General features: G+C 39.9%; 1 protein-coding gene across 6 annotated transcripts; it reads left to right on the top strand.

Annotated features, from left to right (window-relative positions):
* The first annotated feature begins 551 nt into the window (after positions 1-551).
* Positions 552-19,252, top strand: ganabb (glucosidase II alpha subunit b). 6 transcript variants are annotated; one of them, XM_044363744.1, is made up of 25 exons: positions 552-746; positions 2,177-2,278; positions 2,404-2,512; positions 2,786-2,913; positions 4,177-4,356; positions 4,516-4,581; positions 5,863-5,923; positions 6,068-6,149; positions 6,445-6,541; positions 6,686-6,866; positions 10,217-10,370; positions 10,838-11,073; positions 11,281-11,407; positions 11,574-11,653; positions 11,981-12,121; positions 12,685-12,781; positions 13,239-13,340; positions 14,395-14,638; positions 15,276-15,340; positions 15,606-15,682; positions 15,832-15,906; positions 16,037-16,150; positions 16,242-16,351; positions 16,672-16,772; positions 17,677-19,252. In XM_044363744.1, exons 1-25 carry the CDS (start codon positions 727-729, stop codon positions 17,784-17,786), a joined length of 2,859 nt encoding a protein of 952 aa, XP_044219679.1. In that variant the 5' UTR covers positions 552-726; the 3' UTR covers positions 17,787-19,252. The 6 variants fall into 6 exon arrangements, with proteins under 6 accessions (XP_044219679.1, XP_044219684.1, XP_044219683.1 ...); XM_044363747.1 differs by lacking the exon at positions 552-746 and adding an exon at positions 767-906; XM_044363745.1 differs by lacking the exon at positions 552-746 and adding an exon at positions 767-954.
* Positions 19,253-20,425: the final 1,173 nt, after the last annotated feature.

Here is a 20,425-nt window from a genome sequence, read left to right as displayed (position 1 = left end):
CACTTGAGATGACTAACCCAGACTGCTTAAGCCTCATATAAGCTTCAGATAAACTTTTGAATACATTTTTGCACAAAATGACTGTGTGGCCACACTTTGGATTTTGTCCCCCATCCCTTACATTGAAAGCTCATTTGAAGGGGATCTTTTAATAACCATTGAACAGGATTACAGCAAGAAAAACCTTTTGTCAGTGTTCATATAGGCACCTGACTGTTGTTTTAAGACACACTTGAAAAACTGGGAACCTATCCTTTAATAAATACCCGGAGGGGATCTTTAAATTAGTCATAAATACAAAATAAACATAATTTTGTTTAATAATTCATCTCGGGGCTCCCCAGATTTATCTCAGGACTTTAAACATTATAAATATTCGTTATATATATATATTATAAATATTGGATTTGTTGCAGAGCTGTGGAAACAAGACAGAGGTGTGCGCTTCACTGATGACGTGTCGGTGCCTGAGAGGATAAAGATATAAGCCAAGTTCACCTACATCCTCTATTATAACCCAGATAAAAAGGTAAAACCGTGATTTATTGATAGTTTAAAAAATCGGCAAACTAGATGTTGTAGTCTTGACAGTTTAATCTACAGTAGTCGTTTCGATTTTTATGAATTAAGCGTCAATATTTGAGTGAGTTGTTGAGAGTCTTACTTTTTTACGATCTTTGTTGCGGACTGAAATGGGCGGAGTGTAGCGGAGGCATATTAATCAAGATGGCCACCTTCAGCGAAAGGTAAGACAAAGCAAGCAATTTCCGCTATTTTATCGTCAATTTATCATTTGTTTGATCTGTTGTCGGTACGCAGGGAGTCTGAGATCATCGCTGCGGGCGCTCACTCGTTTAACGTGACAGCAAACGCACCGTTTCGGGTTTTAACGGCCGGCTTTTAACGGTCAATCCTCCCTCAATTGAATTAACGGCTTGACAGGCAGTTAGCAAGGTTAGCTCGACATCCCGCTCCAAAGAGGTCATTAATTAGAGATACAATCAGGCGTTAGTGAGTCTGTAACAGCTCGATGCTTCACTGTGATCAAATGATTTATATGTGCTCATTTTTTATTGTGTTTCTCCAGAAATCCGACTGCATGTTAGCCATCCCTCGCTAGCCGTTACGTTAGCTAATGCTGCCTCTTGGCTTCATTTCAAACACCTCACATCTACCGGCTTTGACAGTGAGTAGGTTGTACAGGCAGGGAATGAGTATCTACATGTAGGCTCAGGGTCAAACTTGATAAACGGGATTCTGAATGCTGTTATAAGTGTTAATATATTCACGCTGTGTGAGCTACTGCAGTAGCAGCAGGATGAGGAAACGGGAAATTGGGTTTTTGTAAGCTGCCTGTGACATTTTCTGTCGCTGCCTCTCACTCGAGGTCTCATCTTACTACCACAAAGAGATCAAAGTCCGGATGTGTGTTTGGTGTACTTACTGTGGCTTTACTAAGGTCCTCTTGGGTAATTACTTGGACATTGCTCTACCAAATGTGCGTGAATGAATCAGAGTGGTGACTGTTAGTATCCTAAAAGGACGGGTTCACAATTTTTCAAGTCTCTCAGGTACCCAAGTGAACATTGAAACAGGTTTTTCCTGCCGTAATTATTCGTCCTGTTCATATTTGCCATTAGAAGATCCCATCATAATGCAGTTACAATGTAATAGCAGTGCCTGAAAGGTTATCCCAGTCATTTAGAATTATGTGTGAAAGAGGCTTAAGTGATGGGGGACAAAATCCACAAGTCTCCTTCTGTGCAAAAATGTTTTAAGCTTATCTGAAGCTAATATGAAGCCTCAGTCCAAATTAGTCAGATCAAGTAGATATCTTTTAACGTTACAGTCTTTTTAGTGCCAAAGTCCCTCTTTTTGTTACTACGTTTCCACTGCAGCTCAACTTGGAAAAAACTGTGTGAGGGAATTTTATGCTAAAAATATTAAATGTGGCAGATATCCACTTGATATGAGTAACTTAGACTGCTGAAGCCTCAGATAAGCTTCTTTCGAATTTCTTCTCGATTTTGAAATGCATTTTTTTCACAAAATGACTGTTTGGACACACTGTGGATTTTGTCCCCCATCACTTACATTGAAAACATATTTGGTAAAACGGTGAATCTATCCTTTTAACCATCTGAAATTTAGGGTGTCTCCTTGATTTCCTTTGTAGGATGGCACCTGTCCTGGTGTTCTGGCTGGCTATGTGTCTCAGTGGGACGTGGGCTGTGGACAGGGGCAACTTCAAAACCTGTGACCAGAGTGCCTTCTGCAAGTGAGTGGAAAGATAGAAAAAATAATATTTACTTGCTTCAAGTGAGTGTATTGCCCTTTCCCAATGAAGAGCACAAGGTTACTGATTTATCAAAATGTCCACTCTTGTGATTAAATTTTAAACAGGCGTCAGCGAGCACTGAAGCCTGGTGAGTCTCCCTATCGAGCCCTGCTGGAGACCATGGAGCTGACCAACACCAGACTCACCCTGCAGCTCATCAATGACAACAACAAGGTATACCACACACAGGATCAGGTCACAGATGAGGCATAAATGAATACTATTTAACATCACGGAGCTTCCTCATTAAGTCTTAGTCACCAGCTTTCAACTACAAATGGTATCAAAACTAAATGCATGACCCGAAGAAGCAATTTATGCAAGGTGATAGAGAAGCAAGAGAAGGTAGAGTTCCTGAGAAAGTAGTGAAACTCCTCCGTACGCCTCTCCTGTATCCCCTTCCCTTCCTTTCAACCCTCTCTCTCTGCCTCTCTATTTGGCTCTCAGGTGCGTCTGCTGCTCGAGCTCTACCGTCTCCAGGGAAACATAACTAGGGTGAAGATTAACGAGCTGAAGCCGTTGAAGCCTCGCTATGAGGTCCCAGACGTGCTCATCAGGGAGCCACCAACTGAGCCGTAAGTCTCCCGGGGGTGTTAACTGACTGAGGTTTTGGGTGGGTTGGAGGTTTTGACATGTGGGTGGCAGGAGTAGTGACATTAGAGACAAACTTAAAAAGCAAAACTAACATACTTTTAGTGTATAGTCCTGCTAGTGTCAAGGCAGTTTTATTTATATATTCCAGAATCACAAATTTGTGCTACGCCCTCTATTAAGATAGGAGGAAAACTCCCTAAAAAGGGAGGAACTTCAGGAGGAGCAACAGTGAAGGGATCCCTCTTCCAGGATGGACGGACAGATTTCCAATAGATGTTGTGTATGTAAAGCAGACAGTGTAGCAGTGACAATATGGAGAAAGAGAGTGACAATATAGACCTATTTCAAGGAAGAGATTTTGACATATACCAGAAGGCTTAAATAATAAAATTAACTATGGCTGAATTTAATTTGGCTGCTTCAGTTTCAGGGTCCTGGTATTGTGCGTGCTGGCTCACTGTCACACTGTGATGACTTACTGGACTACTTGAATAGACCAGAGCCGTCGTTAATGTCATTAGTAACACTTGAGCTTCAAAATGTCTGCTTTTGTAAAAGGCCTGTAAGTGAGCAAGAGTATAAATGAAAGGGACTTACAGGCAAATCTGAAAGAGGTAACTTTTATATTTTATTTTTTAATGAAAAAAATATATATCATAATATAAAATATTAAGGTATATAGTTATTTTTATGTAGTAAAAAAAGGAAGCAAAAACATCCACATGTTCAACTGTAGGCTCATTTTGCAGATTGTTTTGTCTATAGAAGGACAGAAAATAGTGAAAAAATACCATCACAATTTCCCAGAGTCAAAGGTGATGTCTTGTTTTATACAATCAACAGTCCAAAACACTCAGAAAACATTCAGTTTGCTATCATGTATGCCAAAGAAAAGCAATAAACTGTCATATTTGATATCAGCTATAGATTTGGCATTTTTGCTTTAAAAAAAGTAACTAAATGATGAATCAATTATCAGAATAGTTGCCAATTCATTTTCTGTCGATTTGATCAATTAATTGACTAATTGTTGCAGTTCTGAATTCTTTCAGTGAAACGAAAGAGTCAACCCTTAGTTTGGCTTCATTAGGGTTTAATCAGAGGAAACTAGCGTTTACAAATTCTGAGTAGATAATGAACCATTTATAAAAGACGCTTCTAATTGACTTCTTCACTTTTTGTCTTCTCTAAACCAAATCTTCTCTTCATGTTCACCTTCTCTCCTCTTCCTCTCTGTGCCGCAGCTTGTCTCTCCTGTCTCAGGACGAGAACGGGGTGGTGCTGTCCCTGGGGGCGGAGTCCCAGAGGGTCATTGTCAGCGCCCGGCCCTTCCGATTGGACATCATGGAGGGGCACGATGTGGTGATGTCGCTGAACTCTCGTGGCCTCCTGGCCTTTGAGCACCTGAGGATGCGCAAGGACACGTGAGAAACCACGCATGCACACACACATTGCCAAATACCAGCCCTCCCTTTTTGCTCTTCACTCAGTGGATGATTTCTATTTTTGTTCCCATGAAATTGTTTGTTTTTTGAGTATTGTCTCTGACTCGTTGTTCTGTCCTCTTCTCCCTATCATCCTAGTTTCTCCTATAAAGTAACTAGCACAGTGGCTAGCGTGTGGGATAATATCAAGAGGGTATTCTCTAGGTAAAGACCCTTAAGATTTGTAAGTGTGTATTCTGTTCCTTGTGCTAATGCTGCCAATAGTGATATAAACTTAGGGTCTCCCATTACACCAAAGTCAGTACGTGCTCTCCAATAAATGTGAGTGAGAGTGAGAGGGGTGTGGCTGAGTGTGTGCATGTCTGTGACTGATTCAATCCAGAATTAAGGGGTAATTTCAGCCCTGACTCTTATTATCCTCACATTAAAAAGAATCACTGAAACAATCATAGAAATGTAGGATGTTGATTTTTTTCATCTTATTTCATGAAACAAAGAATAAACCATCGTGATCATGAAACAGCACATGAAGGATATAGGCTCTGCTTTTCACTTCAGTGTCTGATAACTAAATCACACACCTAGAGTGCCACTCCGGCAGATCTAACACTGAAAACTGCATGACCGACTGGGTTTCTTGACTGATTATGTTGTCTGAATTATTATTTGTCATGCTTGCTCAGTTAGGATGAGAGCTAACTGCGATAGCTGGCAAAAAAAACTGCCAGAGCCAGATGTGCTCCAGTTGGGAACGCAGAGCGACGCTTTTCTGTCTTGCACACACACATAGTCTGTTTCCCACCATATAGTCTGTGTCTTATTTTCAAGTTAACCCAGCAGCAACATCTCTCTTTGTGGTTATGCTTCAGTTCGTATTTTAGTTTTAGGTATAAGAATTCCTTAAAACTGGAAGAGTTCAGTTTTTCTCTTGAGCTCTAAGAAGCTTTAAAAACAAACTTTGGACATCAGTGTCTCTTGCATGTGCACTACTGCAGATCATGCACCTCCACAGCTGTGTGTGGCGACCAAAAGTCTGTAACAGTTCCAGGCTTGTGTGAGGGGGTGGGGGGGTCTGTGGTGCAGCGCCATGGCCTCGATCATACCCTGTTATTTTGTTGATCCACCTGGGTACTAGTTGGTTCTGTTAGGAGCCTTGTGGGTGTTACATGCTGCAACCTCTAGAGATCCTGTCCCATAATGCCTTGCTCGAAATAGCCACAAGGTAGGGAGTTGCTCAGTCCCCTTTGTCATTAGTTAGGTCATGTCAAACCTAGTAGTGTACTTGTTAGTTGTCAGTGTTGAGTCAGGAGGCAATCACCAACCTCCCTGTTTGTATGTCCTCCTCCTTTTATTATAGTTTAATTATACCTCCATATACTTATCTTTATTCATCACTCGACAGAATGACTTTGTCGAAGTGACACATTTCTCTTTTTTGCCACATCCCCTCCCTCACTCCTCCCTCCCTCTCTTTGTGCCACGCAGCAGTCAGGCAGACCCAGAGGCCGAGAAGAAAGAGGAGGCTGATCCGGCTAACCAGGCCGAGGTACTACACACTAAAATACACATTTTCTATCCCTCTTCTTCCTTCTTTTTTTAAAATTTTTTATTTTTAACAATAATTTCTGCACTGTATTTCAGCCTAGATCTCCTTTTCATTATGTTACTGCTCTTTTTGTTTGCCTGCCAGGCAGCCAAAGAAGAGGAAGAGAAAGTGGAAGATGGGATGTGGGAGGAAACATTTAAATCGCACACAGACAGCAAACCTAATGGTAAATCCTCTAGCTTTTTCCCTGCCGTTCCCCTTAAAGTGCTTATATATTTCAGTCACAGCTAATTTTAGCTCCAACACTTATCAGAATATCTGCATGTGTTTGCGAGCGGGGTGTTGACGTCATTGCAGAAATAAGATGCAAAGTCTTGCATGTAAGCGGTGACAAGATGTTTTTTTTTAGATTAACTGAATGACTAATGTAGAAACCTCATTGCGTAAAAATTCCTTCATCCATTTGACTTTCTGTTTACTTTCCCTCCTCTAACTGATTATTGGTTGTTCTCACCCCACAGGTCCATCTGCTGTCAGTTTAGACTTTTCATTGCCGGGTGTGGAGCACGTCTATGGCATCCCAGAACATGCAGACACCCTTAGACTCAAAACAACAGAGTGAGTAGCAACAACAAGTCACGTTTCACATACAAAATGGATTTGAATTCACATGGAGTCCTGGAACATTGTGGTACGTGCACGATTGTCAGTGTAGTCTTCACTGCATTGGATAAAGCCTGTGTCTGTGTTTTTGTGTTTCAGTAATGGAGATCCGTATCGGCTCTATAACCTGGATGTGTTCCAGTATGAGCTGTATAACCCTATGGCCCTTTACGGCGCCGTCCCAGTTATGTTAGCCCACAACGCCCAGCGGACCACAGGCATCTTCTGGCTCAATGCTGCTGAGACCTGGGTGGACATCAGCTCCAACACAGCTGGAAAGGTATGTAGCAGTAGCTGAGAGTCTTTACCTGCATTTTTAACTGCAGAAACCAGATTCAATCAATCAATCAATCAATCTTTATTTATATAGCGCCATATCACAACAGAAGTCATCTCAAGGCACTTTTCACATAGAGCAGGTCAAGACCGTACTCTTTAATTTACAGAGACCCAACAGTTCCCCCATGAGCAAGCACTTGGCGACAGCGGTAAGGAAAAACTCCCCTTTAACGGGTAGAAACCTCAAGCAGACCCCGGCTCTTGGTGGGCGGCCATCTGCTTTGACCGGTTGGGTTGAGAGAGAGAAAGAGAGAGGGGAAGGGGGAGGGGGGACAGCAGAAAAACAATGACAACAACAAACAACAACAAGCACAAGCATCAACAGACAGGGAAGGATGCCATCAGGACTGTGAAGAACCGCGAAGGTTCGGCCCGGGAGTCAGGTTTTCCTGTGAGATGAGAAAGCACAAAAAACTCCGGGGAAGAAGCAAAGTTAGTGACATGCATTGCTGTTACATGAATGCATACAGATGGAGAGGAGGAGGAGGAGAGAGGAGCTCAGTGCATCATGGGAAGTCCCCCAGTAGTCTAGGCCTATAGCAGCATAACTAAGGGCTGATCCAAGGCGAGCCTGGTCGGCCCTAACTATAAGCTTTATCAAAAAGGAAAGTTTTAAGCCTACTCTTAAACATAGAGAGGGTGTCTGCACCCCGGACTGAATCCGGTAGATGGTTCCAAAGAAGAGGAGCCTGATAGCTGAAGGCTCTGCCTCCCATTCTACTTTTAAAGACTGTAGGGACCACCAGTAAGCCTGCATACTGGGAGCGCAGTGTTCTAGTGGGGTAATACGGTATTATGAGCTCTTCAAGATATGATGGTGCCTGACCATTAAGGGCTTTGTAGGTTAGGAGAAGGATTTTAAATTCTATTCTAGATTTTACAGGAAGCCAATGTAGTGAAGCTAAAATGGGAGAAATATGATCTCTTTTTCTAGTTTTAGTCAATACACGTGCAGCTGCGTTCTGGACCAGCTGGAGAGTCTTTAGAGACTTGTTAGGGCAGCCTGATAATAAGGAATTGCAATAATCCAGCCTAGAAGTAACAAATGCGTGAACTAGTTTTTCTGCATCTTTTAGGGACAGGATGTGCCTGATTTTTGAGATATTACGTAAGTGAAAAAAGGCAGTCCTTGAAATTTGATTTATGTGGGAGTTAAAGGACATGTCCTGATCAAAGATAACTCCCAGATTCCTTACGGTGGTGCTGGAGGCCAGGGTAATGCCATCCAGAGCAGCTTTGTCATTAGATAATGTGTTCCTAAGGTGTTTAGGGCCAAGCACAATAACTTCAGTTTTATCTGAATTTAGTAGTAGAAAATTGCAGGTCATCCAGGTCTTTATGTCGTTAAGGCATGTTTGGAGTTTAGTTAACTGATTGGGTTCATCTGGCTTCATTGATAAATATAATTGGGTATCGTCTGCGTAACAATGAAAATTTATGGAGTGTTTCCTAATAATGTTACCTAAAGGAAGCATATATAAGGTGAATAGAATTGGTCCAAGTACAGAACCTTGTGGAACTCCGTGTCTAACTTTTGCCTTCACGGAGGATTCATCATTAACATGTACAAACTGAAATCGGTCTGATAAATAAGACTTAAACCAGCTTAATGCAGTTCCTTTAATGCCAATTAAATGTTCCAGTCTCTGCAAAAGGATTTGATGGTCAATTGTGTCAAATGCAGCACTAAGATCTAACAGGACAAGTATAGAGACAAATCCTTTGTCTGATGCAGTTAGGAGGTCATTTGTGACTTTCACCAGTGCTGTTTCTGTGCTATGATGCGCTCTAAATCCTGACTGAAAATCCTCAAATAAACTATTGTTATGTAGAAAGTCACATAACTGATTGGAGACTGCTTTCTCAAGGATCTTGGATAGAAATGGAAGGTTAGATATAGGTCTATAATTGGCTAAAACACCTGAATCCAGAGTAGGCTTTTTAAGAAGAGGTTTAATTACAGCTACTTTAAAGGACTGTGGTACATAGCCTGTTACTAAAGACAGATTGATCATATCTAGTAGAGAAGTGCTCACTAAGGGTAAGGCTTCCTTAAGCAGCCTAGTTGGGATGGGATCTAAGAGACAGGTTGATGGTTTAGCTGAACAAATCATTGAAGTTAGTTCAGACAAGTCTACTGGAGAAAAACAGTCCAAATATATGTCAGGATTTACTGCCGTTACCAAGGTTCCTGTGTTTGGGGAGAGAACGGTGCCTGTTGAGGGCAGGAGATGGTTAATTTTGTCTCTAATAGTTATAATTTTATCATTAAAGAAGCTCATAAAGTCGTTACTACTGAGAGCTATAGGAATACATGGATCAGTAGAGTTATGACTCTTTGTCAGCCTGGCCAAAGTGCTGAAAAGGAACCTAGGGCAGTTTTTATTCTCTTCTATTAATGCTGAGTAATAGGCGGCTCTGGCATTACAGAGGGCCTTCCTATATGTTTTAAGACTATCTTGCCAGACTAAGCGAGAATCTTCTACTTTGGTGGAACGCCAAATCCTTTCCAATTTTCGCGATGTTTGCTTTAATTTGCGGGTTTGGGAGTTATACCATGGAGCTAACCTCTTACGTTTTATTATCTTCTTTTTTAAGGGGGCGATGGAGTCGAGTGTTTGTCTTAGTGAGCCTGCAGCACTATCAATAAGATTATCAATTTGGGAGGGACTAAAGTTAACATAAGAGTCCTCTGTAGTATTCAGACATGGCAGTGAATTCAGTATTGACGGAATTGCTTCCTTAAATTTATCTACAACACTATCAGATAGACATCTAGTGAGGACATTTTTATCTAATGGTGTGTAATCCAGTAATAGGAATTCAAAAGTTATTAAAAAATGATCTGATAAAATAGGATTTTGTGGAAAAATTATTAAATGTTCAATTTCAATCCCATAAGTTAGAACAAGGTCTAGGGTGTGGTTAAAACGGTGAGTGGGATTATTTACACACTGAGAGAAGCCAATTGAGTCTAATAATGAGAGAAATGCAGTGCTGAGACTGTCACTATCAACGTCCACATGAATATTAAAATCACCTACTATAATTACTTTATCTGTACTAAGGACTAAATACGACAAAAACTCTGAGAATTCAGATAGGAATTCAGAGTACGGGCCAGGAGGACGGTACACTATAACAAATAGAACTGGCTGTAAAGTTTTCCAGGTTGGCTGAGAGAGACTAAGAACAAGGCTTTCGAATGAGTTTTAATTTTTGATTTGTGAATGACAGATGGGTTAAACAGGTCATGTTCAGTCCTTCACTCACTCATTTCTCTCTGTCTAGACCGTGTTTGGGAAAATGCTGGATTATGTGCAGGGCTCCAGTGAGACGCCACAGACAGACGTTCGTTGGATCTCTGAGAGCGGCATCATTGACGTCTTCATTATGCTCGGACCAAGACCCAAAGACGTCTTCTCCCAGTATGCCTCCCTTACAGGTAAGAAGATGGATGACTGGCTATTCATATGAACTCTTAACACCTTCTTTCTCATGAAATACACAGGTTTTGTCAGCTTTTCATGGGCAATGAGCTAATAGTGCTAAACAAATAAAATAAGCACTAATTGACACTAATACTGGAGACATTTTGACACTTTTTTTTTTTAGTTAAATCAATCGCTTAATTATGTTTAGTTTACAGATTCAAAAACCGTGACACATAATGAAAAGACATAATTAATTCATTAATTGAAAACTTGCTCAGCCACTTAAATCAAATTTAATTAATTATGAACAGAATTGAATTTACAGAAGATCTTCAATGAATTTAACTCTGAAGCATTGGCTCAGCGTTCTTAATGAGTCTGTCACCAGAATAATTCACCCTTATCCCCCAAAGATAAATGTTACTGGCACTTAACATCCAGCTGTTTTCCTCACACTCAATATTGTTTTGTTCTTTAGGCACCCAGGCCTTCCCTCCCTTGTCCGCCCTGGCCTACCACCAGTGTCGCTGGAACTACAATGACCAGGAAGACGTGCAGTCGGTGGACGCGGGCTTTGACAAGCACGACATCCCCTATGACTTCATCTGGCTTGATATCGAGCACACAGATGGGAAGCGCTACTTCACCTGGGATCCACACAAGTTTGCCACACCCAAGGAAATGCTGCAGGGTCTCCAGGACAAGAAACGCAAGGTACAGATACAAGACAAGTCAGGATCTTCATTTTCATAAGTGTTCTTGCCAGAAGTTGTCCAGTGTTTTTGTTTTATTTCTTTTTCTGCTTTCACTCTCAACCGCTCTGAAATCTCAGAAAAGTAAATAACCTGCAGGCACCTTTTGGAAAAAGTGTGTCTTTCTTTGATTTTCAGTTAGATTTTTTTTTTGTCTCTTGTATAATAGATGGTGGCCATTGTGGATCCTCATATCAAAGTGGACACCAACTACAAGATCCACACTGAAATCCAATCTCGAGGTTTCTATATAAAGAATAAAGATGGTGGAGACTACGAGGGCTGGTGCTGGCCTGGTAAGAGACTGATAAGACATGATGAGACAGATAATATGTTTATACACTCTTTTTAAGGTGTTGAGACCTGAAACCCTCATTATTATAACTGCTCTGCACTGTTTGTCTCATGTTCCTTTCTGTCCTTTCTCTGTTTTTTCTTCTCGGGACAAATGATATCCTTCAGGCAGCGCCGGCTATCCAGACTTCACCCGTGCAGACATGAGGGCCTGGTGGGCCAGCATGTTTGCCTACGATCAGTACGAGGTGAGTCCCACGGCCACTTCTTAACTTGTCTCTTTGCTTTACTAATCTGTAATTACATGTGTAAATGGTAGACTGACAGAAACTGAAAGAAAAATGAAAACGCTGTATGCCAGTCGATGCTCTGTGCTGGTTCTCTATTAGAAAGCACCATGTTCTAATATTAGATAGTACTCAAGACTCCTGTTATAATCACTGACTGATCAGCTACTCAGCATGGTAAACAATTACATCAGTTAAAATCATTTCTCAATCCGGGTATTTAAAATGGACTTTATAGACTTTATTTATGTATAGACTGTCTCTAACTCCTCTCTGTCCACTCTTTAGGGTTCCATGGAGAACTTGTACACTTGGAACGACATGAATGAGCCGTCGGTCTTCAACGGGCCAGAGGTCACCATGCACAAGGACGCCATGCACGGAGCTTGGGAGCACCGCGACGTGCACAACATGTACGGCTTCTATGTGGTGAGTGAACACAGATTGGAAAAAAAAGTGTTAAATATTTCTGGAATTACTGAATCGTTTTATATTTTATTCTCTTCACTCAGATTCAGTCGTTGAGTTTTCATGCGTGATTGTAACTTCTGTCCCGTGCGGGTCACCTGTAGTTGATGCGCAACAATGGAAATGATTTAATTTCAGTAGAAAATGTTGTTATCACACAGACATCAGTAGAAGACAAAAATCAATGCATTAGAAAAGCAAAGTGATAAAAGGCAATTACAATTTGGAAATGGAGGACGTTTTTAACACTGTTTAAAATACTTTCCTCCTCCTGTAAGTTTTACTGCCATTTTCTAGCAGCAGGAAGGTAGTGCAGAACACTATGATTTAAATGATAAAAATGAATCTTGGTGATATGATTGGAGAATTCATACATTACTATATTTGTAATGCATGTGTACCCTTTTCTGGTTCACTAAAAGTGGTTTTAAAAAGAACGTAGCTGAGTAAAAGAGCTCCCTAGTAGCATTTGAAATTGTGTGTTTTTGTCATCTCCTCCGTTAACTGTTGTACATGATCTGCAGCAAATGGCCACAGCGGAGGGTTTGATCCAGAGGTCGGGAGGAGTTGAGCGACCATTTGTCTTGACCAGGGCCTTCTTCGCTGGGTCACAGCGCTATGGTGAGCTATTTACTGCCCTCACTTTCCACTCTTACCTGCTACCTCGGTTTACTGTATTAAAATACCAGCTCCAACTACACTCTACAATGTGTCCAGATTGCAGCCATAAAAGTCACACTTGATATAAAGGTCCCACACTCAATATGTAAATCTTAGACATGTGCACTCACATTGTGGTCACTGTTGACGATAACCTGCCCTATGTTTTGAAAACTGGTGCCATAAATAATTAAAAACATTAAAAAAATACACTGAATGTACTATTTATCTGTACTTTTAATGAAACTAAATTAAAGCTTAATGTAATTCTGAAGGAATTTCACCAAAACCTAGAAACATAATTAATGATTTAGTTTCTATCACTTGTGGGCTGTGTGCAGATCTGGAAGTCTTTTATGTTTAAGTGAATAACTCTTGAGTATTTTTTTTTTTTTTTTTTTTATGTTTGTGTCTCCAGGTGCTGTGTGGACCGGAGATAATGCCGCTGAGTGGGACCATCTTAAGATCTCTATCCCCATGTGTCTGAGCCTGGGTCTGGTTGGAATCTCTTTCTGTGGTGGTGAGTATTATCAGGCTTTACAGTCTGCTGTTACTCTGCTAGTTTATCTCTTAAAATATCAACTTGCTTGAAGAACAAAATATCATTAAGGGATTTCTGAAATGTTTTTGTAAGAATTGTTCAAAATCACAAACTGACAACAAAGACTTTACAATAATTATACCATGTTGTGCTGGAAAAAGTTCAACTAATGTTTGCGTGAGCAAAGTGTAGCAACCTACAGAATGGAAAGTAATTCTGAATGATTCTGTCTTTATTAACTACTACTTTATCTATTTTATAAGCAAGTACAGAAGTAGAAAGTAGTTTAGAGTATGGATATTGTACCGACACGCGATGGCTCCAGGCTTGATGAAATACAACCATAAAAAAAACCTGTGAAACAGAAGTGGAACAGAAACCAGTAACATTGTTACAGGAGATATAACTATATAAATAATATTTGGGAGGAACTGAATATGTAAATGTCTGTTAACAGTAAAAAGTTAACTTCCTTCATATCTGGACTGTTCCGATATGTTCAACCTTGAACAAGTGTTGTAGATCTCTTTATTTTGACAAAGATTTTGATTTAACTATAATAAATACTACGCTTCATATTCGCCACATTGAAATTCACCTGCCACAGAGTCACAGATAACCGACTGCATCTCTGTTAATATCAGTCTTAAAATAATGTGACTTGAACATAGATCGCCCCCAGAGTGTTTGATAATGTTGTTGTGGAAACGTGCTCTGATAAAAACTGCATGAGGTGTTACCATGGTGATGTGACAGTTTCCTGGATAAGTTAGCAGCAGTTCTGCTGGCTGTAGTTCTTACATACAGTTCAGAGAATGAAGCGGTGCTCGTATTTTATGACCAGATGTGTTTGTCATTGCACCAAGTGAAGTTGCTTTAGTGTAATAAAAACACTAAAATAAACTTTTCAGTGAAAACAGTTGGATGTAAACCTCACTGACAACATCCATAAACTCTAAAAACAGGAGATCTCAAGAGGTTTAGGCTCTGAACAGCACCGACGTGACTAACTCTTTCCTCGTCTGTCTCACAGCTGATGTGGGCGGCTTCTTCAAGTCTCCGAGCACGGAGCTGCTGGTGCGTTGGTACCAGACAGGAGCGTACCAGCCGTTCTTCAGGGCCCACGCCCACCTGGACACACCCCGCCGCGAGCCCTGGCTGTTTGGTCCAGAGAACACGGCGCTGATCCGTGAAGCAGTGCGCCAGCGCTACACCCTCCTGCCCTACTGGTACCTGCAGTTCTACCACACAAAACGCACTGGAGAGCCCGTCATGAGGTGAGGACACTGCAGGGAAGAATTGTTTTGAGTTACAAAAGCACCAAAAACAGTATGATTTGATTTTTCTAATGAGAGATAAATCTATCAAATCCAGATATCAATCAAGATCAATTTCCAATTCACTTTTTAAAGTAGTTCCACATGAGCAAACTATTTCTGTTAGTAATAATGATTCAATTATGCCTTTGCCAGCAATTCCCAAGAGATTTGCTCATTTGTTTTTTATAAACAAAGTAATGACTTAAACTTAGTATTAACATCTTTTTTAAATGAAATTACTTTGGAAAGCTGCCACACTCGTCCTTGACCAGATGCTCTACAGATTAATTCTGACAGAGTGTGAATACCGGTGTATTAATATTTCCGTGTACTCGCACATTTCCTCCTTGCACTACAGAAAAATTTATATTATAAAGAGAAGTGGAAACATTTCATATTCTGAATCAATAATGAATAATATCCCAGAACACAAAAATACATGATGTAGTTAGTTTGAATTTTTTGCCAATTTCATATACTTTATATTACATCGGTACAATTTTTAGTATTGGATCATGTCATATCGGAACCTACAGTGTGAAAATATTGTTAATTTTTAGATATTACTCTGCTCATGTGTTTATTTCTGTTTCAGACCACTGTGGGTTGAGTATCCTCAGGATCCTGCTACTTTTGCTCTGGACGACGAATTCTTGATCGGTGAGAAACAAAACGCCAAAATTGTTTTCCTCCACTTAGTTTGACCAAATCCATTAAGTAGGCTGTTTTTTTAATTGCAGTAAAAAAATAAAAACTTTTTAAAAAAACAAAAGTCCTTGATGGTCAAAGTTGACTCCAATTATTGAGCAAATTAAATATGATAACCTCAAACATTAAAACTGGGCTTTTTTGTTGGATAAACCCTTAAAATCAGTGACATAAGGGCAGATGATCAGTCCCCCTGATATCTCTTACTTTTCTGCAGGGAGAGACTTGTTGGTGCATCCAGTTACTGAGGAGGGAGCCAGAGGAGTCACCGCCTACCTGCCTGGAAAAGATGAGGTGAGACAGAGAGAGAGAGAGAGGATATAACACCTCCACATTTTTCTTTTTGACATCTTTTGGCTCAACGTCAGTGTAGAATTTGAACGGTTTAAATGGCTTTTTATCAGATGTTGACCAGTTTGTTTGTTTGTGTGTGTGTCCTTTAGGTCTGGTTTGACGTCCACACCTTCCAGAAGCACAACGGAGCCCAGAACCTTTACATCCCTGTGACCATGAGCTCTGTAAGACACACAAAGATGCGCAAAGACAGAACCTCACTTGCGTAGATTAAAATGCATTTATTTAATTTTCACAATGTTCTGTAACTTCATGTCTCTGGTTTTAATATGGAGCCTTCTGCTTTGTTGTCAGATCCCTGTTTTCCAGCGTGGTGGTTCCATTATTCCCAGGAAGCTTCGGGTTCGCAGGTCCTCCACTTGCATGGAACAGGATCCCTACACTTTATATGTGGCTCTTAATCCTCAGGTAACTCAAATCATAATCTGCTGCTATTTTCACACATTTCATGCTGAGTTGCTTTGTCGTACTCATCAGGTCTGACCTTTTTCTCTGACAGAGAACCGCTGAGGGCGAGCTCTACATAGACGATGGCCACACCTTCAACTTCGAAAAGAACGAGTTCATTCATAGGAGGCTGTCCTTCGCCAACAACGTCCTCTCTTCTGTGTATGTAATGATTATTCCTGAAGTCTCAGTTCAACCTGCATCATTTAAAGTAAAAATCCATCCTCAATAGACTCTTAAATATAATTTCACTTCATACATTTATTGCTCTACAAAAGGAATTTCCTTTTGCAGTAAAGCAGCATAGAAATAAACACAAAATAAACACAGACATTTTGAAGACATTAAAGTGATGGTACTATACATGTAATGCATCATACAAGTAAATATTAGTGATAAAGCACTAAGTTCTGCAGGTAACCACTTATGATTCACAACTTTTGACCCTTATATTAAATCAATGTCTCTGTCTTGGTCCACAGTAACCTCGCTCCAGACGCCCAGTTTTCTACCAGCTCTTGGGTTGAACGCATTGTTATACTGGGAGCTAGTAAGCCCAGCAAGGTTACTCTCAAGACTGCTGGTGAGTGCTCAATGTCTCTCGCATAATTCTCATGTGTGGATTCATTTAAAGCTGCATTAATCAATATTTTATGTTAACAATGTATCAACGAATACTGAGATTTATCACCTGACTCTGCAGAGGATCATTCAGTTCACAGTTCTGGTTCACTTTGTGCTGCAGGCAGACGTTTTCAGCACAAAGCTATGATGAATCAAGTGTGAAATACCTGCTCAGCACCAAACAGCAGACAGAATTAACTACTAGCTGGTGAACATATTTCCTTTTGAAGGCGGTATAAAGCGAAATGGAGCTAAAAGGAGAGTGAATATTGGACTTACATGCATCCAGGTGGACAGAAACTGTTTGCTCACACGTGCATTTTTGTGGGATCATATGTTTAAATAATTCATAAGGAGACAAATTATGGTTGATTTCTACATTATTAGAGTTGCTGTCAAAATTCACTTCCTCAGATTATGATATTGTATGTTTTGACCTTTGAGCCCAAAGACTGTTTATAGACAACCATTTATTTATTTATTTATTTATTTATTGGTGGCATTTTTGCCTTTATTGGGCAGTGAGGAGGCAGACAGGAAACAATGGGAGAGAGAGAAGGTTGTAACATGCAACAAAGGTCCCTAGCTGGAATCGAACCAGGGATGTTGCAATTATGTAACATGCGCAGTAACCATTCAATTAAAGAAGTGCTGAAGTCTTGTAGAAAATGTCAGTGAAAAGGTTTGCTGTGGTCATAACGCTGGTAACTGAGCGCGGAGGTTTTTGACTTGTTTCTTGGAGGAGCGTTAATGAAAATGCTTATTTCGGATTGAATTCACATACGTTTTTTTTTTCCTCTAAATCTGCCGTTGTAACTTTCTGTCTGTAACATGTTTTTTAATTTTTTTAATCCTTTTTGCAGATGGTCATGAGAGCCAGCTGGAGTTTGACTTTGACGCCTCCATGTCTGTTTTGACGCTGCGTAAGCCCGGCATGAACGCAGGGGCTGACTGGACCGTGACGCTTCAGTAACCACGAAAGGCGGGAGAGGAGGCGCGGGATGAGAAAATGACTGAACTGGACTGAACAGGAGGCGAGAGAGGAGGGAACAGACACAAGGCGCTGATACCCAAGACTAACTAAAGCAAGACGACAGGACACCCACCATGGAGACTAAAGGACATAAACACATCAGATTCACACGGCTGTCCTCTCTAAACACACACACTCATGTAGACCTGTTAGTTGAACTGAGCCACATAACGTCTCCGCCATGTCCCTCTTGTGTTCAGTAACGGTGCAACAAAAAGGGTCACTGCTAGATAGATACCGATGTTTGTTTGTTTTTCAGTTAGATAACTGAACCATTCAAATCATGTCATTGTAATGAATCTTTGGGGTTAAGAAAAGAAATATGCGGGCACTTTTTTTTTTTTGTGTTTTTAATCGTCCACTCGTTGTCCATCCAGTCCGCCTCAGAAGAAAGATCACTGTGGTGGGTTGTTATTGTTTAAAATGAAGGCTGACATTCAAAGCACATGCTCCACCTGCTGGTGATTCCCTCTACCTGTTTCTGACTTTTTAAAAAAACTGATTCCTTCCCTCTTTCTTTTTTCTTTTTTTTTTTTTAAGCCGAGCTCTTAAATCAGCTACTTATCTTCTTTCCTCGTGACACATTTCATACAATCTGATATGTAGCTCTACACTAATCTTTCATTCTCTTTATTTCTTCACATTTTGACCCATCAGGAAAACGATCTTTCTTGCCGCCTCCCGGCCAGTTCATTCCTCTTCAGCTTCTCCCTGAACTCATCAGTGATGAATTCGTGTGCACGGAATTGATTGATTTATCATCGCTTCACTTTTGAGCGTGATCGGCCTGCTGCACAGAGAGGCGATTTTTCAGTTGAACAAGATACTACTTTTGGCGATGGGAATCTTTCAGGGGACTGAACCACTGACGTGTGTGGATCATCCTGTTGACGTGCTTTCTTTGTTTTATCAAGTTCTTTTTTTTTTTTTTTTCTCCCAACGTTGTTTACTAGATAATTTTTAATGCACTTGAAGAAGAGTGAGAACTTACAAGTTGTTTAGATTTTCATGTGTTGCTAGATATCGGGGCAGTCCAGGATTTCCAGTGTGTCATTTGGGTTTAAAGGTGTTTCACTTGCAGATATCTCTTAATATACTTTTGATTTACATAAGAATTCATCCTAAATGTACACTGAACAGTTATAAATATTCAAATGATCCTCTGGAGATGCTGGATTGTGTCCTGTCTAGTCAAATCATTGGACCTTTTTTTTAGGGGGTTTGTTCTATTTGTTTTGTCTCCTTAATTGTTTTTATGATCATAAATGTACATGTTGCTGCAATTTTGTCTGGGATGGCTCGAGTTGGCAGAAACGGAAGTGAAGGAACAGACTTCAGCTGTCGATCAAAGTTGTCAAATGTACTAAAAGATGAGACCAAGTGAAAATAAAGTTGACCAAAAGTAAGATGAGTGTTTGGTTTTTACTTAATTGAACTAAAATGTGCCCCACTACTAATCTGTGTAGTGAGATGTCAGTTTTTTCTTGATACATTGGATTGATATTAGTTTGAGTTGAAAATGAACATTTCTGAGTATATAAATATTATCATTTATTTTAAGAACAGACCATGACAGAAAATGGGGGGGTAGGACATACACTTGCATGAAATTTAAGTGAATGAACTGTAAGATCAACACCTGACCCACACAGGCACTAACTGAAGCCAACTCTGCTGAAATTACCCCAGCTAATGAAATGATGTGTAAAAGAATATAACTTTCAAAAGGTCATCGTGGAGTTTTAATGATAGTTGACAACAGGTTGCACATGTCTGTCTTTTAACTAAAATCTTTCAAGATTTCACATGCTGGTCTGTTAATTGAGCCTAAGTTAGACTGTAGGAACCTAATTTCCCCCCAAAATATAAGAATAAATGTTTTAACTGTGATATCCAGGAGTTATTGTGTCTCACTAAATTTGAACATTAGTTTTATGATTCACAAAACTCAATCACAATCAGTCTTGACTGCAGTTTTTCAACAAATAAAGAGATATCAAATAAAGAGGTATCATCTTATCAATTAACTGGAGTCTCTTGTCACGCAGAGATGCAGACAATTAGATGTGGACAAACAAATTATATGACTTGATATCTTTCTTATTAAGAGGATGACAACATCAGTGTTCATGGACATGATTTGATATTGGAAATGATTTAAAAGTTAGAATCTGACTGTGTGATACTGTAATATATGAAGACACTTTGAAATTTGCAGGAATCTTTCCAGGATTAAGACATTCAAAGTCAAAACAAACTAGTCTCTGTTTCTAAATGATCAGTTAGTACAGATCAAAATGTTTCTAAGAAAACATGCTTGATGTGTTTTTTAAAAATTAACCTTTATTTAACAACACTTCATGGCCGTATAACGTACCAAACTCCTGAAACAGGTAAACCATTACAGAAAAAATATGGAATTTATTTTCATTTTATTCCCCCCTGATATCATCATATTGGGAGATTTTGTTCAATAATGACACAAATTGGACATGAAATGAATAACAGACCAATAATATACATAAGAAACTAAAATGAGCAAAAGGAGCTGCATAAATTAATAAACAGTACAAAAATAA

Source organism: Thunnus albacares, chromosome 10 (assembly GCF_914725855.1).
Source record: "Thunnus albacares chromosome 10, fThuAlb1.1, whole genome shotgun sequence".
NCBI classification, from domain to species: domain Eukaryota; kingdom Metazoa; phylum Chordata; class Actinopteri; order Scombriformes; family Scombridae; genus Thunnus; species Thunnus albacares.
This window is presented reverse-complemented; position numbering and strand designations above follow the sequence as displayed.